This window comes from Lasioglossum baleicum, chromosome 12 (assembly GCF_051020765.1).
Source record: "Lasioglossum baleicum chromosome 12, iyLasBale1, whole genome shotgun sequence".
Classification (NCBI taxonomy): domain Eukaryota; kingdom Metazoa; phylum Arthropoda; class Insecta; order Hymenoptera; family Halictidae; genus Lasioglossum; species Lasioglossum baleicum.
Genome location: NC_134940.1, coordinates 11,598,185 through 11,621,960, shown reverse-complemented (window position 1 = coordinate 11,621,960; position 23,776 = coordinate 11,598,185). Strand labels below are relative to the sequence as shown.

Genomic DNA, 23,776 nt, shown 5'->3' with positions numbered 1-23,776 from the left:
CGCCGAACATTAGCGTCTGTCCGGCGTTCAAGTCTCCGAATTATCATTCTTTTCGCGATGCGAAACGTACAGACAGTTCCTTGAATCTCTGGAGCATTATGTGCGTTATAATTATTTTGTCATGTTTATTAATTAAGCTGCCTACATGACTGTACAGAAGCCAATTTTTAAATCGAGTTCTATCTTTAATCTTTAATTTTTGAGAAATGGAAAATGATACTCGTAATCTACAATATTTATTTATTCTAATCTCTTTCAACAATGAAACCAATTTAAATTACAAAATGATCCTTGAAAAGTGGACGTTTTTATCGATTTCTGTCTATTTTCCTGTTTTGTACGGCGGATTTGTCAAATCTATATCGCTGCATTAAAAATGAGATGCTTTTAAAAACCATAGTTTCTTCCAGGATTGAAGTACAAAATTATGTATAATGTTCCTTCGATGTAAGAAAAAATATTTTTGAAGTAGTGTATATGTAGGTTCTGTAGATAAGTTCGCAAATAAGTGTATCGATTAAGTCGCTACCACTTCTGCAATTCACAAATCAATGATGAATGTAGCTTAACGAACGCGAGAATCAAGAAACACCGGGGAGTCGATGGAAATCTTGTTAATTGAAATGGTAAATGAAAAAAGTTACCGTTGCACATCGAGATACATGGAAATATAACAGCGGCTATAGCAAATTAAAATTGCAAAAAGTTTCTTCGCGTACAGTGCCTGCCGAAAGTTCCGAACTCTGATAACTAGACTGCGGATGTTTATGCAATTTTCAATTATTATAGACAAATTTTAAGAAAATGGTACAAAATAAAATTCTCTCTTCATTAGTAATAGCACTTGCAGATCCAAAAGAAATAAAAATCGTACTAAATTCTGTTGAATTTAATACTCCAGCATTGTTTGAAGATTTTTATAAGCCATAAATGCATAAAGATCCGCAGTCTACTGATAACGTATTCAGCAGATTTTTACATCACTTTTCGTATCGCATTAAACTTTTAATTGTTACCTCCTACAAATTAAGAATAACTAGTTAAGCAGTAGATTATCAAGTTTGTTGACTTAACACTTAGGGTTACGGGTTCTAAAATTTTTAATTCACGACTATTGAGATTGTAAAGATGATTGTAAAGTATATTACAAGAAAATGGCTAGAAATTTAGATAGACACATTTTTATAAAACGATGTACAACAGTCACTTTTAGTACTCTGTAAACCTAGCGTTAGCAAGCTTATCTTCGTGAAACAATTCCAAACTTTCCGACACCGGTGTGAATCGTAAAATAATATAAACTTACATGTTACGTCGGATTAATTAAATATAAGTAATTGTCGATCAATGTTACCGCGTGGGAGGTGTTGCCCGAGCATACCTCGATGGTGGACTGAAGCCAGCTCCCTTCGAGACCGTGTTCGTCCCCGTAAAATCGCCCGTCAAAACTTTGATGGATCGTTCCAGGAGTTTTCCTCTCGGGAAGATTCAAGGTTCCACCGTTTTTAACGCGAACCAATTTTATGCAACCCGGTCGCAACGACAAAAAAAACTGCACTCCGGCACGCCGGTAGCGGAACGTCCACGTGTCGCGTGATTACCGGGGATTCCCGATCGATCGGAGGTCCCACGCTTACGATGCACTTTTATTTTACAGCCGCAGTTTACTGCAGATCGATCGATCGGCTGTCTTCATCTTGCCTCGAAAATCCAAACCTTTCTCCAACTGGCCTTTGCCTTGGTGGGTTTACTTCCGGTTTAGCACCGAGTCACAGGTTCACTCGCAAAAATATTCTCGAAAAATGTGCGCACTCGACGAAACCATTTCACAATTTTCTAGAAAGTCAACGCTCGGTTTCAGGGCTAGAACTAATTGTAAGGTCAAGAACACTAGCTTGCGGATAAAGAAGAACCATGAGCTCCTAAGCTCTGATTGGTACTAGGAAAACTATTCAAAGGAATAAACTCGTTCATGAAAATGATTTTATAAATATTTGTAGGTATCAGTCTTCACAAATTGATGCATTGCAATTCAACCGGAAGGACACACCAGTATACCTGCTGGAACCATGTAGGTAGCCTTCGAGCTCTTGTCCCAATCAATTGAAATCTATTTTAAGAACGAACTCCCTCAAATTCGACGTAGACAATAAATTCATCAACGTTTGTAGAAATCAGTCTTCACAAACGGATCGATGGATCGCAAGGAAGTTCAACCGGAAGTTCACCGACACACCTTGAGGAACCACGCAGGTTTCACGCTCCTGTTCCAATCGAAGAAAATCTATTCTAAAAGCCCAACTGGTTAACATCTAAATCACTGTTCGCGAAAGGATCCGTGGCAAGGTAGCGAGGAGTCCTTGAATTCACTGATTTCCTGGACATGTTAGCTCTTACGGAAATCCTGGCACTCGCGCGTATAGAGTCGCGTAGTCACACATAATCGTGTAACGAGTTGGATGAGCACAGAACGAGAAAACCGACGAGCGAACGCGGGGTTGGATCGTCCAGTGACACCGAGGGTTCACTCGGATGCGAGATAACACCGGCCGGTATACATATTCATGCGTCCTTCGACGATGGCGTCCCGACGTCGAGTGTGTCGCTCGGAGGGAGACAGCAACGAACCATGCTACCCCGGCGCCGCCGTCGTTGTCGTCGTCGTGGCCGTCGTCGTCGTCGTCGTCGTAGACGTCGTGGACGTCGACGTCCCTGTTCGTTCTCCTGCCGGACGACGTTTGCCGGCATCGACGCCCGTGTCAGTGAACCGACGCCGGCGAAACGAGCACCGAACTTGTTGCACCTGCCGGGCACCCTGCGCGCAAGCCTCGTCCACCGAATCGCCAGCCGCATCTTTCGATCCAGACGATGTGTCTCTAACTCGCCATCCTCTTATCAACCTTCGCGCTTCAACCCCTTCGCAACACGCCAATCGCTCGGCTATTCTAAGGTTACATTAACCCCTCCGGACTTGTTTTCGATTTCTTTTATTTCAGAACTTGCTGAAACATTGTGCAACTCAATTGTATTTCCATATGCAACCTCACCAGCCTGCGTAAAATATAGTGGGAAAAATCAGTAAAAACTTAAAGCGTATTATTGCGCTTTTAATTCCCGGTGTGGATGACGCTGGGTGCTGGTTTCCACATAAACGTGCGCCACAATAATACCCCGGTCATTTTTCATTGTACAGATTACTGTCTCGGCGATAAAGTCGAGGATTATGTACTCTACTCCCAATACTTGAGGAATTTAATTTTGCTTGTGTATACAAGCAGCTGCGGACCCGGCGTGCAGTCGATGAGGAGTGAGCTCGCGGCGAGAAAACCAAGCGGAAAATTTATGGCAGCCACGGAAACGGTGTAATGTGCCACTTCTCGTTTCCCGGCGATCGTTTCAATTGCAAATTTTTTCTATAATGCAGAGAATGGTGGAACACCGGCGCGGCACGGCCGTTTTATTCGACCTTCGCGTCCGCCGGGTTTGTATCTTGTATTCATATCGTGCGTCCTGCAATTCTCAGGCTTCATGCAGCTAATCATCCTAGCTGCTCTCCGATAAGAGTTTTCTTGCTCGAAGAAATTCAAACTGCGAGGGCGTGTATCGTCGTAGGAAAAAAAGGAGGAAAGAAGCAAAGAAATGGAACACGAATTGCGTGAAGGGAGTCTCGTAGCCTCGGTTTTCGACAAATTATTCTCATAATTGCGGATCGTATTGCTCCAGTTTCGGTCGAATTACGCCCTCGAACAAATTCACGCGGCGCGACCAACCGATCAAACTTTTTTCCCCTCGGCTGATTATGACGGATTAATGAACGTTGTTCAACGTCCACGTTCTTATTACGAGGAAATATCGAATGGACGGGCGTAACGCGGCTCAAACGTTTCAAACGAGATTATAATTGACCGGCGTCGTTTAAATTTATGAACAGACTTCGCCGGCCTATGCAAATGCGCCACGCTTGTACGCTCGAAATGTTTAAATACGAAACGCTTCGGAGAAATAGCAATCTCCTGCACGCAAAATGCCACAGCAACATTCTGGTGGTTCCCTTTCGCCGCAGCGATCTCGAATTCGCCAATGAAAATTATGGGACATGAATATTTACCACACTTTCGATTACATTATTTCTTTTTAGCGCTCGGACGCTCTTCTAGCAGCCTTCTAGCAAGCGTAGCGAAATTAAAAGCAGAATTCTCGGCGATTATGGATTTTACTTAATTTACAATGGAGGATTTTTATTTTGTGTAAAGGTAGCGTTCCACCTCTTTCTCTTGTCGGCTCTAGAGGATAGATTGCGGAGGAGATTACTCAAGGTTTTGAAACAGCGAATCGACAAGGATTCTAACAATCCGAAGGGAAAGTTCGGATTCAGCGTTCACCGAATCCTGCTGATTCACGCTTACCGTGATATACGAGCCGCTCGGCCGCTCGATTACTTAAGTGGTCGAGGAACGAATCTGGTCAGCCAGCTGCCACGGTGAACACGCAAACCCTACCGAAGTATCGACTATTCGCCGTACGAAGAAAATATTTTAAAGATGACCAGCGGCAATGAAAACTCAACAAAAGGTGGTGCTCGATCTCCAACAAACAAGCGTTCCTCGGATTTCGGAGACCTGCGTCCTACAATTTCCTTCAAAAAAAGCAGTCAACGGATTTTATGCATTTATGACAAAAATGACTAGCATTAAGCGATAAAAGAGTGTACCGTTGTATTTGAGAGTCGAGAGAACCGTGCCGCGTGAGAATTATTCATACAGCTTTTACGATTGCAGCGGAACAAATAAAAATGCTCAGCAATCGAGGTTGATAGAGGAAAACAGCGTGAAAACAGCGATACCTGAATAGGAAAAAATCGAATGGACGAGCGAGCGAGCCTTGTGCCACGCTCGAAATCACCGTGAACCGGCGCGAAGTGACCAAGGAGGTCAACGAGTTCCTTGTCACGGAAGTCACATAACCGATACGGTGCGGCGAGTCAAGGGATGGCGGGCGGTCAAGGAATAAGAAGCCAAGCGAGCCGTTTCCCATTGGGCGGCGGACGCACACGCACGGCAACGTGTGCCGGTCATTTCTGACAGACTCTCCACGTGATACCGTAGACTTTTCCCTCCCCAGGTGAAAAGACGGGGGTGGCAAACACACCGGCCGCCCGCTATCGACTTTGCAATAAAGCTGGAAGGGGCCGTTGCCCGAAAGCCTGTTCCTGATCGCTCTTTTTCTTTTACAGCTCGAGAGAGCCTTCTTATAACGTCGTGCTCGATGAAGATAAAAACCTACGACGATATCCGACCGCCAACCCCTTTCCGCCCCTCCGCCCCCTACGAATGTCACGAAGCCACGTGCCACGAATTTCTGAGTTTTAATCGACGCCCTCTGGCAGGCCAACCCCGGCTACTCGCGCAATAATAAGCATCGCTCCTGAATTACGGCCTTTTATAATTACATTTCTCTCGTCGATCCCTCCGTCTGATGTTGAAAGGTCTTTTCCTCGAGTTTTTTGAACGAAAAATGTCAAGAGACGAAAAACCAGTTTATCTAGGCTCTATAGTTGCACCCCTTTGCTGATCAATCTTCAGCCACGACTCAAGCTGCTTTCAGCTATTTATTTATTAAGAATCTGAGCGAAAACGTAAGTGAAATATAAATACGAATGAACTACGAGGTCCAGTGTATTACCGCTCGCAACTTAAAGTGCCCTTGCTTTACACGTAGGTTCCGCGTGGGCCTGTGATTTGTCCTTATCAAATCACCGCACTCGTAGTTTCAGAATTATATTTTGCTTTATCATACTTATGCTAATGCCAATGGTACAGGAAGAACAAGTCGCGCTCGGCCAAGATTGATTCGCTACCAGTAACCCCATTAACAACATAAGCACGCGCCTGCAGGGCCATAATTATCATTGCTCGGTTATCACTGAATATTACAACGATCCATAAGAGCTGGTTTATCGGGTAGGATCAAAGTCGAGCGGCCGCTTTATCAACAGATATCCAAGACCTTGCACGTCACTGCGACAAACTGTGGAAGCAGTAATACCGAATGCATTTCGCTGGGAGAAACAGATAAGCCTGGCTACGTGGCAAGGAGATATTTTTCATCGCGCATCGAGGAAACATCATGTTCGTCATAAGGTCTACCGGAGTGATACGAACAATCCCCATCGCGTCGAAACTCTCTTGATATTTGGTCCCTAAGTTTTATATATTTATTCAATTTCGACGTCGCGGTTAAGAAATGGAGCCTGCTTTACAATTTATCTTATATCATTCACTCTTCCATATCGCACACAATTCTCTATTCCCTATCTCTTATTATTAATAATGCAATAATTATCTATCCTAATACCTAATACATTCTCCTACTCCCTGATTTCTATGTTTGGTACCAGACAATTTAAAAAAGAAAGAAAAATTGGAGCTTCCTCGGAAAACATCATGTTTAGAGCTACATGTGGAGAATTGTTGCGCTATTCGAAGGACGTTCTTGAGCTAGCGAGTCGTGATACGACGAGGATAACGTGACGCTACGAAGAGGACACTATCTAAACTTCTTCGTCCATACCAGCCCCGAAGGACGCAAACCCTCTAGAATGTTTGGTGCCGTGCGTGCCAGGGATTTCGTGCCGTTTAAAACATAGAAGTTGCGCGACACTGTCGATAACAGTTGCCGATCTTATCCGAAATAGCGGTAAAAATAGCCGAGAAAGTATCGCGTTAGAAGCCCGAGTGAAAGGGCCCTGTTTGAATAAGAACACAGTTTTCTAAGTAAATTTATATGTCAGTGTATTATTCACACATTGCTTCTGCTGACTCAATATAAAAAATCTTCAGATTATTTTAAACAATAGCGAACAACATTCTTGTCTGATTAATCTGTTAGTCCTTTCTCTTTTTCGGAGTGTTAGACAATTTTTTGCTCTTGCGGTTCCGTTTCTTTCCAATTTTCTTCGCCGGGGAAGAGTCTTCGTTTTCTTCGACATCTCCATTGGTTTGACTGACATCGTGATCTTCGTTCTTGTCATCGTCATTTCCAACAGTTTCGTCGCCGTCGTACACTTTAATGCTGTCATCTTCGTTCGGTGGCTCATCGATAATCGTGATCGAGTCGGAAGAAATGTTCATAATGCTATTCTGACTCTTGTTCAAGCTTTTCCTCTGTCCGCGCTTCTTCCGTTTACGGGCGGAACCCGTTTTCTCATCGTTCGGGTTGCCATTTTCCTTCAACTGTGACTGTTCTTTATTCACTCTGCCTCCTCTGCGTTTGTATTCTGGCAAAGGCACGTCGAAGTCTCTCTCGAACACCGCAACGAAGAAGCCATTGCATAAATCTTGTTCAGAATTAGCGTACAGGCAGTTATCGGAGCAGTTGTATTCCAGCGAACTGTAATTCTTCCAGTCGTTCTTAAATTTGTTCTTGACGGATACCAATTTGTAGGCGTCTTCAATGTTCCCGAGAATTTCATCTACTACTTGCTCGTTCTCTTCAGGGTTGATGGAACAGGTGCTGTATACAACCCTCTTTACGTTCGGGAAGTTCAGGAGAGCGTGTCGCAAGAGGAACACTTGAAATGCTTGCAATTGTTTCAGACGGTGTGGAGGACACTCCTCTTTGCCGTGGACCAATTGTCTGTCCAGCATGCCTGTGAATAAAAACATTGTATATTCAATTATATTTTGAATCGTTTATAAACAAAATTTATATTAATTTACCTGAACCGGAACAAGTTGGGTCAACCAGGATATAATCCACGTTAGAGTAGTCTTCTGTCTCCAAAGTCAATGCATCCTTGTTAAGAGTCTCCACGCAGGAAGCGCTAGTAATTTTTACCTGTTCGCACAGAGTCGTGTATCGTCGTTCATCTATCTCCACTGCGTAAACCTTCCTGCAAACATAAAAACGAACTAACACCATTGTATTTGCGTGAAAAAAAGTTGATGACTAAACTGCTGATGTTTATGCAATTTTCATAATCATTTTAAGAAAGTGGAATCATGTAAAATGTTATTTTCAGTGATAGTAGTTTCTGTACATCTGAAATAATTAAAAATCGTACTAAATTCTGTGGAATATTGTTCCAGCATTTTTTGAAAATTTTTTGAAACCATAAATGCATAAGTATCTGCAATCTATTGATGATCATACCCCTGATTGTTTAAAAGAGCAGCTAAATGCGATGACTTCATGCCTGGAGCAGCGCACATGTCCAGCACCACGGAACCAGGTTCAGGATTTAATAAGTAGGCTGGAAAACAACTAGCCTGAAAGAAAAAACATAAATACCGATGTACAATGGACAACGAGGGGCTTATTTGCACCGGCTACAAATGTTACCTTATCTTGTAAAACGATTTCTCCATTTTGGTAGCCGGCATGATCGTGGAAAGTCGTGTTAGGTGGGAAAATTAGTAATTCTGGGATATGAAAATCTTGTATAAAATTTGGCTCTGTTAAGTTTTTCACGGCGGTTAGATGCGCGGCATAATTCGAGCATCTTGACTGAAGCGACCATCCTTCCTCTACGAAGTTAGATATCGCCTCGTTCAATGGCAACAGCAAAGTGTTGACACGAGCATATCTCGGTTTGCGCACTGGAAAAGAAGAGATAATGGATATAAATTAAAAACCATACTCTCTGACTAAGCTATTTATTGTTAAATACATACTGGAGTATATTCAATACTGGCATTATCATAAACGCAACAATTATAGTAAAAAAATATACAAATTACAGTCAACTACATGATTGTTACATATATGAATATGTTGTTAACATACTTTAAATACCACCATATATTATATCTATATATAGCAACTTTGTAATTGTAATATATCTGTTACATTTTTAGTTTTTATTTAGTCAACTTTCTTATTAAGACTTTCTTTAGTAGGCTGATTCAAAATTTCGTCAGTGTTCGGATCGTCAACACGCTCGTGAAGAGCCTGATAGACATAACAAGCTATTATTAAATTTACTGTAACCACAGCCGCAAATACAGAAATGCAATTGACCACGAATCTATCAACATTGAACTCAGCCTTTATAAAATGCTGTACACTGAAAAATGCAGCGAACGGCAACGTGAACATCGCGACGCTATATAGGAACAAAGTTCCTAACGTGTGTACAAGATTCATGACCGGCGATTCTCTATTATGTTCGTGGAGAGTCTCTTTATCACTCGATTTTTGCCGATCTTTGCGCACATAAGATAGGAAATTTTTTATTCTAGATTGCCGGCTAGAAAGTATTCGGTTGTTGCGGATGATTAGAACCATCAATCCAGTTCTCTGTATCCCTTATGCAAAGGAAACATCTACTATATCTCTAGTGCGTGGCTCGACTCAGTTATGAATTCCTTTACACAGGAATCATCCGTTTCTGTAAAAATAATACGCATCTATTAATAAATGAATACAGCATCATTTTTACCTGTTTTGATAGGTGGTTCGAGTGCTTTTATAGCGCTAGAACAGTTCAACTTTTCCAACAGTTCTGTCTTGTATTTGAGTATAGACTGAGCAGGCTTGCACTCGGTGTTTATGGCCTTTTTACCCCACAGGAGTTCGGTTATAAATATTTTTGCCAACCATGGATTCAGACGAGATTCTTTCGTTAATATACCAGTTTCTATCAAAAGACGATTCAACTGTTCCTCTTTTTGCAATGTATTCAAGCATAGCGAATACAGTGCAGAGGTGTTCTACATTATAAAATAGAAAATAAGACAAAATTATGATCGATATAATAGTGAAATACATTCAAAATTACCCGAGAACCACGTGATTCAACAGTAACTGAGATGGTTAAAAGTGCGCCGAACTATTCGGCATTTCAGTGAATACTCACATATAACGTGTTTATTTTATCGTTTGCCAATTATACTTTAGATTAATATTCACTTACAGGATGTCTTTGTTGATAAATCAACGACTTCAGGCTGCCACCATTCTCGCGAACCTCTTGAACAACCTTCGCTGCGGATTTGTAAAGTCTCGGGACTTTGATGGAGTGTACGAACCCGCCAGGCATGTTATTGCATCAGGAACGAAGCTACGTGTGAATTAGAATTGAATATAATTACAGAATATCCTATAAATCATTAAAACGTCACGTGGATGAGCGCCTCGTGTTATCAGAGTGAAATCATTGCTCAAGGTAAATAGAATGCAGTAGAATGGAAAATGGAATGGAAATTGGAACCACTCAAAACTGTGAATGTAGCGCTATAACACAGAGCAGTCTTGCAAAAGCTGCAGAAACAAAACTTTGAGCCATTTTCAACGGAATGCTTTATTGATTGTGTTGTCAAATGACAATTTACCATTGTATGGCGCATTTTTTCAGCTCAAAAATAATGAAAATATTTTTTATCCGAGTAGACAAGATAGGAGGATAGAGTTACTTTCATACGAATTCTGGTTCGATACAACTGCTTTATCGACGATGTTTACTGCCCTCAACAAGACAAATGATTCTTGCCGGAATTTGTATTATCTCTTACGACAAATGTAGTAAGAATCATATGCACACTGATGTAAAAATATTCGAATATGTGCAAAAGAGATACAACATTCATTTTATTCTCAAGGTCTCTGGAAACGGTATGAATTTCCCTATGATCTACTAAATTTTCAGTTTTTGGAAATCTTACGAGCACTTACGAGCAGTGATGCCGAAATCGTGGTACTGTGGTACTAAGCCGTGGTACGAGACCCCCCCACTATGACCTACCGTTGCCCCTACTGGCCTTCTCCAACTCGCTCGCGCGCTACACTCACCAACGTACCTCTCCTAGGATATGAGAGGTACGTTGGTGAGTGTAGCGCGCGAGCGAGTTGGAGAAGGCCAGTAGGGGCAACGGTAGGTCATAGTGGGGGGGTCTCGTACCACGGCTTAGTACCACAGTACCACGATTTCGGCATCACTGCTTACGAGAACGAACTACCATTCGCAGCCCTCTGTTGAAACATACAGCCCATACAGGAACTGTACAGGAACGAATGTTAGTCAAATGTTACCCCTCTTGAAGCGAACATTTCTAAAAACCGATCCAGGGCAATTCCTGGGTCAGTTTAGACCTCTTTACGACTTTTTGTATATTACATTTTGGGATCCTCTTTGAGACGTATTATTTTATCTGCTTATCAACATTGGTTTAAGCGAGCCATCATAACTTAAGAAATTAAATGGACTATTCGCAAGACCAAACCAAAATAAACACAGACATCGTTCGAGGGATGATGTGCAGTCGATATGCGTTAAATAAGTTTGCAACAATTTACAAACGAACGGTATAAATTATACCGTGATCTAGCTACAGCGGGATATGTAACTTTTACATATTATTTTTCGAATATTTTGTTCGGCTTCTCGAATGTAAATAAAATACTTTTTATATTCATTTCATGATTTATTATATAGATTACAAGCACGTATATTATGTGTTCGTAGAATATACATTTTTCCATTTTTTTTCTATCTATTCTTGAAATCTAATTTTGGAGTACTCTTATCTTTCAATGAGACTGTTATCTTTAGAAACTCTTCAATTAGATTTTCTGTTCACTTCAGTAATCCTTTTCTATTTGTATTTATCTAATACAATTTAACATTTTATTAGAAATTACCTTCTTACCTTAATTTCTTTCTAGTGGCATGACTAACTTGGTATTCGGAATAGGTATAGGATTATTCCTTATTTTTATTCTCTGGGCACTGGCTCTATTCATATTTATTATTACATTACGTGTAGAGAGGAAAATCGGAGCAATTGCTATATTAATTGTGAGCATATGTACAATTATTCTAGTTGCTTTGCCTAGAGCAACGGAGAGATATATCTCTACTGAGAAGAAGGTATGTGAATGATCATTTTCTAACACAAGAAAAATTATGTAACGAACAGTATAAATCCTACTTGATTATGTAATTATATCAAGAGCAACTTTCTTTTCCAGACGTATGATCATTTATTTGTTTGGCGTATTCTGTTGTTTGTACTATTAACTATATCGTCTATAGTTGGATTGATAGGATATGTTAAATTTGCCCTAACAGAATCTATTAGGCCAATTAGAATAACTAGTTGGGTATCTTAACTGCTTATAGTAAGTATCTTCTTCACTGTAATTTCTATGTAAACTGGACTACACAATTTTTCTCTTTTCTATATATATTTCAGAATATTTTCATAAAATAGGAATGTTAGCAAATGTAATTGTTGCTGACTAAACGAAGAAAAGCACTTCCATCTCATCGGTGAATACTTAATTAGTACAGACAATACTTGTAATATTATAAGATGTTGCGCCATCCTAATAAGCTTTCATCAATGTTAGTACGTAGCGTTTCTCTGTCTCAACAGCAAACGAAACAGTTTCAGATAAATAACAATCAAGAGTTTACTAGCAAGGTACTAAATAATTCGGTACCAGTTATCGTGAATTTCCATGCCGATTGGTGCCAGCCTTGTAGAATACTCACGCCTAAGTTAATAGATCTCATAGAGCCATTGGATAATTTAGATCTAGCCATTGTCAATCTAGAATTAAATCCAGGCCTGGTAGACAGATTCGAAGTAAAAGCTGTACCTGCTGTTGTAGTATTTTCGAGTGGATTAGTGATTGATAAATTTATAGGCCTAATTGATATTGAGAGCATAGAAAATTTAATATACAAACTCACGCATCAAAATGCAGCATCCCCCACTCCAAATTCTAAAGATGACTGGAGAAAAACTTAAATGAAAACTTAAAAACTTGAATAAATTATTCTAATAATTTAAATTAAATGTATTTTAGAGATTTACGTTAGCTTACGATATTTTTCTGAGAACTACCTCTCACATAAGTTTCGACAAAATCGGTTTGTATAACTTCAATATGTTCTCTCTGATCATTTTACTTCTCCATAGAGATTTTTATACCAAAATGTTAAATTTTTTTGTAATTTGAAATAGCGAATACTGTGGATAATCATTATTGTATACGAATCTTTCTCAAGGTCATGTTCCCTAAAGCTTCAAGGTTATCGATGTATTTTTAAATCGTACCCAAGGTCACGTGAATAAAAACATATGATACTAAAACTTTTAAAAAACATGAATGACATCGAAATCTCGGAAAACATGATCTTCAAAGAACAAACGAGATATTTGTATACTTTACCTCCTGATTCTGGGAACAATAAGAATGCAATAAACAATCTTTAAATGTACTATATGTATTGTTTAAATATATATTGTATAGCCACTTTTTATCATATTGGCACAGCTCTGTTCCTGTCTGTTCCCCATTACCAATTTTCGTAAATTTATAAATGTTACATCATATATCAATTTCTATTCAAACTTTTTTACAAATTTTTCATTGGTTATTTTTAATAGAGTCTACATTTCTATAATTATAAATTTCCTATACCAGGCTACATTCTTTGTTGTAATTTCGAAACATTGATTTGTAAAAACATTTCATTAGAAGATGTCTATTCTATGAACAGGCTATTTATTTACAAAGATTTTTGCATATATGGATTTTCAATACTTCACTTATTCAGCGGTCAGTTTGAAATGTATTTAAAAAAAACTCTCTAATTTAGAAAATTCCAATCAGATCAAGATTATTATCGTTTGCAATTTATAAGAAATAGTCGAAAAACCAATATTATCAAGAATTTAAAACATTTTTGAAGAGAGACATCGCAGAACTTGAAAATTAGCCTGAATATTTCGATCGTCACGTGTTTCCTACCACTTCCAATCAGTTCGCACACGAACTTATTTTAGTATACTTCGATCTAATTGTTAGTTCGTTAAATATTTTGCAGCCGCGAAATGTTATGCGCTGTTTTATGCACAATTCGATCCACATTCAATTAGAAATACGATGATAAAGGAAGAGTGATTGTTTGGTAAGGACGCAAGACCACAGAGTACACGAAAATCTCGCGTTAGAATACAGGTTAGATTTCGGCGAACAGTCCAAAGTGTATTTTTAATTTCTTTTACTACGCAGATTTTATTTTTCATATACACGGACCCTCGAAAATAAAATAGATGATACTCGTTATTCCACTAATCGGTGAATCAACGTGCATCTTAATAGTAGAAGGTGTTTTCAAAGACGTAAAATATTCTGTTGCAATTCCTATAACACAGAGTGTACACATCAGTTTGTCAGAATTTATAAATATCACGATAGATATAAGTGACATAACTTCAATCGGCGAAAAAATGCAGATACTAGCATAATTTCTACATGGCATTAACGCATATGGAATGAAATTTCTTACTTACTTACATACGCGTATTTCACAAATTGTAACATTTCGATTTTAGTTTAAGCATAGAATTAACATAAAATTATTTAATGCTAATGCTCGAATGAATTCTTTTAGAAGATTCGGAGTAAAGAAGATTTTCAAAGTTACAACTCGTTTATATCGTGACAGAGGACAGTTCAATGACTAAAGACAAGAAGGTTTCATTATATTGTGTTAAATGTTACATAGTACTTACTACATGTGATAGTTTTATTATAATCAATCACATGTATACATATTGCACACACAATAAGAATTTAGAACATATACCAGTGTTTTTATCTCATCGAAAACACAAAAACTATACAAATCAAATGTTTAGTATTTTGATGGTTGCTCAATTATTACCGTTATATTAATGCTTATTTTTATTATTTAGTTTTCACTTAGCTTACGTTTCATTTCTGTTGTTGTACAGAGAAATTTCAAGTGTGTTACACTATTGCTTCGCATAAGTGTTCCTATATAAATATTTATTTCTCAATACATTGTATATATTTTATATTAAACCTTGTAGATCAGTGTTGTTATTAGACAGTATTTAACTGTTGCTTTTTTTATGATTTCAGTTGGTCCTGCATGCTGTGCACTGCAACAACGTCCTGCCTAGTGTATTGCACCATATTTTTCTTACTTTGCTAAACCTGTTGTGTACACGATAAACATATAAGGGAACTATGGCTGTCTACATCAATCGTACAATGTCCATGATTGGGGGAGACAGCTACATGCGATCAACAGATATACGAACTGACAATTCTCCTCTTCAGATTTTCGTTAAGGCCAAAAAGAAGATCAACGACATATTTGTGGAGATAGAAGATTATGTGCAGGATACCGTTCGGTTTATGAAATGTAAAGAGTATTCCATAATTTTCTCAGTACTTTATCGTAACGGTAATTGCAAATAACTTGTACAATTGCTTCTGCAGCACTCCAAAAAGAAGATAACATTGTCACGCCTGAAGAAGCTGCAAAGATCGCCAGTTATGTTGAGAAGGTTAAAGGGATTAGGGATGTACTTAAGCGGGATCACATGAAAGTTGCTTTTTTCGGAAGGTGCGAAACTAATAAAGGTGTGCGAAAAACCGAACATTTTATTGCATCAGGTTTGGGATTCCTGAAAATATTCGAGAACCTATCCCAATCTCGTATAAAAGTCTCGTCATGTTCGGGTTCTCACACAGCTCTAGAAATTATACATAGAGTAATACTTACAAGGAAGTTTACACCAAATATCACGCATGTTTCAGGACTAGCAATGGAAAGAGTACAGTTATCAATGCAATGTTACGCGATAAAATTCTACCGAGTGGCATAGGACACACGACAAACTGTTTCCTACAAGTCGAAGGTTCGGATAACGGAGACGCATATCTGATTACCGAAGGATCGACCGAAAAGCAACCAGTCCAATCAGTGGGGCAATTGGGTCATGCCCTGTGCAAAGAGAAACTATGCGAGAGCCACTTAGTTAGGATATTTTGGCCAAAGGACAAATGTTTATTGTTACGAGATGATGTCGTATTTGTTGACAGTCCAGGAGTGGATGTAACACCGAATCTAGACGAATGGATCGATAAACACTGTTTGGATGCAGATGTTTTTGTCTTAGTAGCTAATGCTGAGTCTACTTTAATGGTTACTGTAAGTAGCTCGGGTAATTAGATTTATATTAGGACAGTGCAAAAAAGTTCGTGCTCTATTTTGTATTAAAATACAATGAGGAATCAGGCAGGAATTTTTACACTGACCTAGTGTAATAGCATAGAATACATAATAACAATAGTAATTACAGGAAAAGAACTTTTTCCATAAAGTGTCTACAAAATTATCGAAACCGAATATATTCATATTAAATAATCGATGGGACGCGTCTGCTTCAGAACCAGAATTCTTCGAGCAGGTATGTCTTACGTTAAATTTGTATTTCATAATGTATCAAATTATTTGAAAAACTACAGTTGGAAGTAATTTTTCAATAACGAGGTAATCTCGTGCAAAATGAAATTTATTAAAGCTGGTACTACATATTAACGTTATAGTTGCGGTAATTTTTCGCATGTAAATTTTATTTATTTGCTATTTACAAGGATATGTTTAAAGAATAGATCCGTTAAAATATTAGCTGTATGCAGTGGCAGCTTTACTTAAGTAACTCATGTAATACCCCATTTATCTCTTAGCTGGTCAGAGAACAGAAAGAGGTAAGTTGCTCTATTTCACTTTATTAATTGTACCGAAGTTACAAATTTCATTTCGTTGTCATTGATCGTAACTAGACTGCGGATTCTATGCATTTATGGGAAATATGAGTAGCCAAAATTTAAAACATTGGAAAGATTATTAAATATTATTTTCTTCCTTATTTTGCATAAAGATCCGCAGTCGAATCATAACTAAAATTCGTGATGCACTATGCAATGATCATTGTGCACCAAAATCCGTCGCATGAAGCAATTTAGGAAGTTTCACAGCTTTTTGCTTCTTACATTGTGCTCGACGTTCTGTCGTGTAAGTCCATGCTTATTCGAGGTCCACGTCTGTGTAGGTGAGGGCACAGCATCAAGAAAGAGCCGTTGACTTTCTGGCGAAAGAATTGAAAGTTTATTCGCCGAAAGATGCTGAAGAACGAGTTTTCTTCATTTCAGCGAAGGAAACGCTTCAAGCGCGTTTGCAGGAACAGCGTGGACAGCCAGCTCACAGTAAAGATTTCCGAATTTGCTCTCGGTGATCGTACGAATCACGTATAATTAATAACAAATGAAATTTTATCGTAGACGGTGCACTAGCCGAAGGATTCCAAAACCGGTATTTCGAGTTTCAAGATTTCGAACGAAAATTCGAAGAATGCATCTCAAAGTCCGCTGTGAAAACTAAATTCGAACAGCATTCTCAACGTGGGAAACACATCGCGACCGAAATTCGACAAGCACTGGACGAGATACTGACACAAACTCAGAGGACTAAGACGGAACAGTTAAACATTCAAAAGGAGGTTCATGACAAATTAAATTACACGGAGAAGCAGTTGATGGCGTTGACCCACGAAATGAAGATCAAGATTCATCATATGGTGGAGGACGTAGAACAGAGGGTCTCGAAAGCTCTGAGTGAAGAGATTCATAGATTGGGGGTGCTCATTGACGAGTTTAATGTTCCGTTTCATACGGATCCATTAGTGCTAAATATATACAAACGGGAGCTCCACACGCACGTAGAGAATGGCTTAGGTTCTAACTTAAAAGCGAGACTTAGCACCGCGTTAGCAATGAACATCGTGAACTCGCAGAGAGAGATGACGGAACAAATGTCAACCTTATTGCCGGACACTAAACGACAAATGTCGCTGAACATTTTGCCGAGAAGAGAGCCGTTCGAGATTTTGTATAGACTAAATTGTGATAATTTATGCGCAGACTTCCACGAAGACCTAGAATTCCGATTCTCTTGGGGGATTACAGCTATAATTAGTAGATTCGCTGGGAAACAGAGTCCCAAATTTGCCATTGCTAATTACACGCAGGATGTAAGTAAATCGCGCTACTGCATAATGTATGACATATATGTATATGAATATATTTTTAGATACCACCCGCGCTCATGTCTCCTGCAGAAAGTGTAGACTCTATGAAGTTCGTATCGACTACTCCAAACTTTCCAGCGAGGTCCGACGACTGGTCATTAGCTTCGAAAATAGCAATGGCGTCTATATCGTCTCAGGGTACTATGGGTGGTCTCATAGTTGCTGGTTTTGTAAGATCATTTTTTCAAATAATTTTCCTAGTGTTATATAGTTCCGTTCTATTGGACCATTTCGGTTTAGATGTTGAAAACCATCGGTTGGAGACTTATAGCTGTAGCTGGTACTATATATGGTGCTCTATATCTTTACGAACGATTAACATGGACAAACGCGGCGAAGGAACGTGAATTCAAACGTCAGTACGTGTCTCACGCCACAAAGAAATTGAAATTGATCGTGGATCTTACATCCGCAAATTGTAGTCATCAAGTGCAACAGTGAGTCCTGTTATTTGTTTTTTTTTCATTAATTTTTAATAGCTGGGTTGATGATTACATCTTTTTTTATGAATTTAGGGAGCTATCCAGCACTTTTGCACGTCTGTGCCATTTAGTAGATGAAACGACGTCCGAAATGGGCAGCGATATAACGAAAATAGCAAGTACGATACGAATACTCGAGGAAGCAACCAATAGCGCAAAAGTATTACGAAATAAGGCTAACTACTTAACAAACGAACTCGACTTGTTCGATGCAGCGTATTTAAAATCGTTGAATTAATAATTGAGACGTTAATTAGGAAGTACTACGAAGATTCAGATATCGGTGTTGGAAACATCGTAAACTGTTTCGGAAAATGTGTCCTCATATGCTACAGTAATTAAAACCACCAGATATTGTATACTGATCGTGAAATATTTGACGCGTTTTCCTGAGCAACAACTTGTGCATACAGAGGGAATGTTTTTACAAAAAAAAAGAAACTCTAGTCTTAGTGCAAGCAACCAAAATCTTATCTAAAATTCGTCGTTCCGTACTTTTAATGAAACCGGTTTGTATAAACCAGTGATTTCTATATTTTGTTTTTAGAAGAGCTGATAGTAATCGTAGACGCATAAACTTATCACGAATTTTGTAATTGATCTTTTATGTTTAATCGTTTATACTGTTGTCGAATTATTGACAGAGAAATCTTTTTGGACAGAGATCTTTTTTTTGGAAAACGCAAGTGTGAACTTTTTTACAAGAGCGTCGAATCCGAAACGCATGAACGATTGATTTCTATGAGAATATATTGTAACAAAGTTGAACGAGTCTCATTTATCTAGTGAATGAAATAATGCCGCTGTTAGATTTATTAGATTATATTTATAAAAGAGCTTATGTTACTATAATAATAAACGGTTGTTTGTTGAATAAGAATTACATTTGTGAATCATTGTCCTAATCTGTTTGTACAATTCATTTGAAGGTTACACGAAGGTCATCGAATTTTGTCTTGACCTGGTTTATCGTTATGAAAGTAATAAAATTATAGTTTCATGTAAGAAAAACATCAATGACCTTGAACACTAAAAGAATGTGACCTTCATCGTATTTTCCTGTGATATCTTTCCCTACATCGATGATACGTAGACTCCGGATTTTATGCATTTATAACAAAAATGAGCAAGTGCAATTTAAACTTCAAATTATTATTGAAAAATGTAAATTTATATTTTGCTCCTGCTTCTTGCAAGTGATGCACAAACTTTTTATTTTGCACAAACATCGGAGTCTAATGATAAGATATTCGTGGTGCTCCAAGCTAATTGGATCACGCTGTAATAGGTGCATAGTGCACAGCACAGTATGTATCAATGTATCAGTATTGAGCATTTAGTCAGAAAATGCGGGGTTCATGAAAAATGTGATTGCCCATGAAATGGCTCGAGTATGTAACTACGCGCAATTGAAATGTTACAACAATGTAACCCGACTGATCAGCACAGTAAGTTCACTATTTGTTATGTTGACCGACGTTTCAACAATCAAACTATACATTCATGTTATTCATCTCGAGCAGAAAACTGTTCCTAACCTAAAAACCCCGACGCAAGCTGACATAATAGGACCTCCCGATCCGGTTTCGAATTTGCGACCGATAATATTCGCGAAACCAAAGAATGAGACGCACCTCGAAAGGAAATACAGAGAAACCAGAGAGGCGACTCAAATTTGGAATCAAAATTTTTGGACACGACACAATACCTGTTTCATAGAAGTACAACTCTCAAATCTTCTACGAGAGATTCTCGTAAGAAAAATTTTGTGTACTTTAGAATATTAAATGTGTTGTAGGAACGTAAGCGATTTCAAGAGAAGCTCAAATCTCAGGGAAAGACTTCGATCACAGCGGATGACATGTCAGTATTTTATAAACAATTTTTAGACAGAAACTGGAGGACTCACTTGAACTATAATATTGCCTGGTACAAAAGGAACATTGAGCTACTGTTACTCGAGATCAGGGTAAGAGTGTCCAAGCTGAAGTTCAAGTAAAGCTTGTTGTGCTTGTGTTCGACCAGAGACTACACAACATTGCAATGCGTGTACTTATAATATAAATTTATATCTATAGTGTATTATTTGAAGTGCCCATAAAATATATACATCATAATGTATTTCTCAACGGAAATCTATTAAGCTTAAATTATTGAAGCATTTTCCTTTAACATATTTTACATATGCAAACAATCAATTTCACTGTACTCGAACTATATCACATAGTTATTCATTCTTTGAACAGATTTCGAATGGTATTGGTACATTTGCGTTTTCAAACATCCTATCTCATGGTCCTTCCTTTTGATCATCAATTCCATGTTTCTATGCTGCTCTTTTTGGCAAATCAGTTGTCTCTGATATTCTCTCACGGATTGATTTAATTTTTGATAAGAGAACTTCGCGATTGTTAATGCTCTTTGTTTCTCCTTTTTCAGATAATCTATTTCGGATCTTAGAGACTTACATTGTTCACATTCCATCGAATATGTCTTATTCAATTTGCTGTCGATTTGATCCAATTCTATTTGCAGACACTTACACTTCTCCTTTTCTTGGCACAACTCTTCTCTAAGTTGATCAAATTCGCTGGCGACTTGATGGACCATCTCCTCGCTGTCGTGCAGCAACTGGAAATGAAAAGGCATTTAACAATTCTGAAAAAAAAATGTAAAATCGATAGAGTACCTTTCTCTGTCTCGTGATAGTCTTATTTTGTTCATCCACGATCTTTTCTTTTATCCGTAATTCGGAAGAATGATTTTCTCTTGCGATTTCTAATTCCTGCTTCATACATTGGCAAGCTTTTGATTCTTCACACAAACACTCTTTTAAATGTTCTATCTGCTCCTGCATTTCTTTACGCACGTTATTATTGGATTGTAACGAAACTTGCGCTTCCGATAACTCAGTGCTCTATTAATGTAGAGGATATTAACGACTGCAATCGAAATCCCGTAACTGGCGTCTTACTTTCTGAGACAATTCTTCGTGTTTCTTGTGCAGCGCATGTTGCTGCTCGTTGCACACGCCTGTTACTTCGCATAGCCTTCTTTTCTGGATTTTAATCACGTTCGTGAGCTCCGCAATCATACCCGTGAACTCTGCTTTTTCTTTCTCGAGAGCATCTTCTTTCTCTTTCACTGCAGACCTCATTCTATTCACTTCTAGTTCCAATTCTTCACATCTTGTATGATTAAAGCGGTTTTTACATTACAGCTTGAACATATAATAATATTCATTCATACAACCACAGAGATTACCTCTTGGACTCGTCGTCCGATAACGAGTCTAATTTTTGTTTCAAGTTATTCCTTTCTTCAGTTAAAGCAGCATTCTTCATTGAAACTTCGGCAACCTGTTGCTGAAATAGTAATTATCCTGACATAAATAATATTTTACATAATGACATATCACTAAGTGATATACCTGTAATTTGGAAATCTTGCTTAACAAATCATTTCTATCTGTCTTTACTAAATCTACTTGATTTGTCGATTGTTTCACTAAATCCAATGCCACTTTAGCTTGTTCTTCCGCGGTCGTTAACGCACTTTGTAAGCAGGCTGCTTTTTGCTCACTGTCCTCTTTCAAACAATTTATACTACAAGTCAAGGACTCTAATTTCTTTTCTAGTTCCTCGTTACGTTTCCTTTCGTTCAAGAGGTCCTGTAAATCGTACGACTGTAAATAAAACGTTAGAAAGCTGATTTACTTCCAGTGGAACCTTTTGAATTCTTTCAAGTTGATCATCCTTGACCGGAATACTTTCTACATCATAATCTAGATCTTTTAAGGTCGTGGTTTTGGAGTTCTTAAGGTTGAGCGTATTAAGGTTTCCTTCTTTCGTAGGGATAGTTTGTTCGCCCTTTTCGTCATGCATATCGATTCCTTTATTAGCAATGTAAGACTGCTTGCTTATCTTTAAAAGATCGTATGTTTAGTTGGTCAGATTTATTTGGCTTACCTAGAATCTTACATTATCAGCTGCAATGGGTCTTTGTGCATCGTTCGTTAAATCCGTCCAATCTGAAAGAAAACTTTTCATTAATATCTAACTATATCTCTAATGAAATATAATGATAATAATATTAAGGTACCTGCGTTTAATGATGTACTTTTGGAAACGGGCAATCTTTTTCTAGTCTTGCATGTCTTTGTATTGCACACCACTCTTTTTTTAGCATTGTTGCACGAGATACAATCTTGGATATAATTAAGTCTGTCACACTGTTCTTCCAAAGAGAAAGGGTGAACGCAACGGCAAAGTTGACCAAAATTATACTGCTTATTGCACTGAATGAAACATATTCTTTTTTGTTGGTCCATAGTATGCAATATATTGTAATTACCTTTTTACACATTAAATGAGTAGGACACACATCGAATTCCTCTTCCATTTTTTGCAATTTAGAAATAATTGTCAGCTGCTGGTTCAGACTATCAAGTCGGGCTGTAATACTGTGCATTCCAAAATTTACTTACTGTTTCCAAAACATTTGTCATAATACCAACATGTGATCTCCGTTTCGAATATTAAATTTACATTGACAATTCCTAAGTGCATGCAATTCATGTTGTCACTATCCTTATAGACAGTCTATTTTTTTCTTGTGTAACCTTTTGATTTACCATTGATCTATCATCACAAAATTGATTACAATCGTATTTTATAACTCCGATTTAAACAGCAGCTGAAGTGGGAAATGTTGATGTAGCAATATCATTATGCAATGGTCCATTATTTCGAATTTATTAAACAGAAGAACAAACGTTATGTATCATGGAATATTTTATTCCTCTGGGGATTTGGATTGTGGATAGCTTTGTGTGCAAGTAATGTGTATTGTACAAAAATTTTAGTGACCAGAGGAAAATGTTATATACACAATTTTATGTTGTATTTGTCTTAAATTAATCTTTTCGTTTAGCAACATTATTCTCCGAAGAAAACTGGAATTCTGGACTTGCATATAATATTGTATCAGAAACAGAGGTCACAGCAAATCTGATGAATGTCAAAACAGCAAATTGCACTTTGTGTAGTACATCTTTACCAGTACTCCGGTATACTTGTGTTCTGCTATCTGCATGCTTATCATTAGTATTTCTATGTATACGTGAACAGATAACAAAAAGTATAAAAATATTACATAACGTGTAAGTAAACATTTTTTGTATATTAATATTTGATATCCTTATTTTAGTTTGATTGGCTTTCCACAGAACACAGAATATTTATACACAACCTGTTACCAGAGATCGGACTAATTATATTTTTAAAGAGACGTCGGTGACCCGAAATAGTCACTATATTTTACAATCTAAATTGATCATACACAAAAAGTCTGAAAAATTTGTTTCGAAAGGATACATTG

The 23,776-nt window shown here is 38.0% G+C and overlaps 5 protein-coding genes and 1 long non-coding RNA gene across 19 annotated transcripts in view; 3 read left to right on the top strand and 3 right to left on the bottom strand.

Moving 5' to 3' along the window:
- Nucleotides 1–3,068, bottom strand: part of Dcx-emap (Doublecortin-domain-containing echinoderm-microtubule-associated protein) — a 32,946-nt gene extending 29,878 nt beyond the window's left edge. Inside the window, exon 1 of one of the 3 annotated variants that reach the window (XM_076434164.1) lies at nucleotides 1,355–3,068. The gene's annotated coding sequence lies outside the window, so the exon portion shown is untranslated. The remainder of the gene's footprint in view (nucleotides 1–1,354) is intronic. The other 2 variants (XM_076434163.1, XM_076434165.1) reach the window with 2 other exon arrangements.
- A 3,667-nt stretch (nucleotides 3,069–6,735) lies between these two features.
- Nsun5 (Nop2/Sun-like domain containing protein 5) lies at nucleotides 6,736–10,048 on the bottom strand. Its single transcript, XM_076434907.1, has 6 exons — nucleotides 9,914–10,048; nucleotides 9,440–9,710; nucleotides 8,341–8,597; nucleotides 8,152–8,267; nucleotides 7,719–7,891; nucleotides 6,736–7,648 (listed from the first exon to the last, which is right to left on the bottom strand). Exons 1-6 carry the CDS (start codon nucleotides 10,037–10,039, stop codon nucleotides 6,885–6,887), a joined length of 1,707 nt encoding a protein of 568 aa, XP_076291022.1. The 5' UTR covers nucleotides 10,040–10,048; the 3' UTR covers nucleotides 6,736–6,884.
- On the top strand, nucleotides 10,020–12,333 carry LOC143214189 (uncharacterized). 3 transcript variants are annotated; one of them, XM_076434925.1, is made up of 7 exons: nucleotides 10,020–10,165; nucleotides 10,390–10,611; nucleotides 10,965–11,301; nucleotides 11,662–11,690; nucleotides 11,763–11,866; nucleotides 11,968–12,117; nucleotides 12,192–12,333. In XM_076434925.1, exons 4-6 carry the CDS (start codon nucleotides 11,666–11,668, stop codon nucleotides 12,106–12,108), a joined length of 270 nt encoding a protein of 89 aa, XP_076291040.1. In that variant the 5' UTR covers nucleotides 10,020–10,165; nucleotides 10,390–10,611; nucleotides 10,965–11,301; nucleotides 11,662–11,665; the 3' UTR covers nucleotides 12,109–12,117; nucleotides 12,192–12,333. The 3 variants fall into 3 exon arrangements, with proteins under 3 accessions (XP_076291040.1, XP_076291039.1, XP_076291041.1); XM_076434924.1 differs by having other exon boundaries at nucleotides 10,965–11,386; XM_076434926.1 differs by lacking the exons at nucleotides 10,020–10,165; nucleotides 10,390–10,611; nucleotides 10,965–11,301 and having other exon boundaries at nucleotides 11,400–11,690.
- Nucleotides 11,636–14,144, bottom strand: LOC143214192 (uncharacterized). Its single transcript, XR_013010105.1, has 3 exons — nucleotides 13,177–14,144; nucleotides 12,695–13,097; nucleotides 11,636–12,603 (listed from the first exon to the last, which is right to left on the bottom strand). It is a non-coding gene; the product is annotated as an uncharacterized LOC143214192 (long non-coding RNA).
- Marf (Mitochondrial assembly regulatory factor) lies at nucleotides 13,751–19,277 on the top strand. 7 transcript variants are annotated; one of them, XM_076434897.1, is made up of 12 exons: nucleotides 13,751–13,918; nucleotides 14,405–14,487; nucleotides 15,100–15,184; nucleotides 15,262–15,388; nucleotides 15,583–15,976; nucleotides 16,128–16,235; nucleotides 16,516–16,536; nucleotides 16,881–17,034; nucleotides 17,110–17,858; nucleotides 17,918–18,085; nucleotides 18,156–18,352; nucleotides 18,431–19,277. In XM_076434897.1, exons 2-12 carry the CDS (start codon nucleotides 14,470–14,472, stop codon nucleotides 18,633–18,635), a joined length of 2,226 nt encoding a protein of 741 aa, XP_076291012.1. In that variant the 5' UTR covers nucleotides 13,751–13,918; nucleotides 14,405–14,469; the 3' UTR covers nucleotides 18,636–19,277. The 7 variants fall into 7 exon arrangements, with proteins under 7 accessions (XP_076291012.1, XP_076291013.1, XP_076291007.1 ...); XM_076434898.1 differs by lacking the exon at nucleotides 14,405–14,487; XM_076434892.1 differs by lacking the exon at nucleotides 14,405–14,487 and having other exon boundaries at nucleotides 14,899–15,184.
- Nucleotides 19,278–19,451: 174 nt separating this feature from the next.
- Nucleotides 19,452–23,739, top strand: Coa8 (Cytochrome c oxidase assembly factor 8). Of its 4 annotated transcripts, none has more exons than XM_076434918.1 (4): nucleotides 19,452–19,845; nucleotides 19,921–20,118; nucleotides 20,196–20,366; nucleotides 20,933–21,507. In XM_076434918.1, exons 1-4 carry the CDS (start codon nucleotides 19,756–19,758, stop codon nucleotides 21,101–21,103), a joined length of 630 nt encoding a protein of 209 aa, XP_076291033.1. In that variant the 5' UTR covers nucleotides 19,452–19,755; the 3' UTR covers nucleotides 21,104–21,507. The 4 variants fall into 4 exon arrangements, with proteins under 4 accessions (XP_076291033.1, XP_076291034.1, XP_076291036.1 ...); XM_076434919.1 differs by lacking the exon at nucleotides 20,933–21,507 and adding an exon at nucleotides 23,606–23,739 and having other exon boundaries at nucleotides 19,459–19,845; XM_076434921.1 differs by lacking the exon at nucleotides 20,933–21,507 and adding an exon at nucleotides 23,330–23,677 and having other exon boundaries at nucleotides 19,460–19,845.
- The last annotated feature ends 37 nt before the right edge of the window (nucleotides 23,740–23,776 follow it).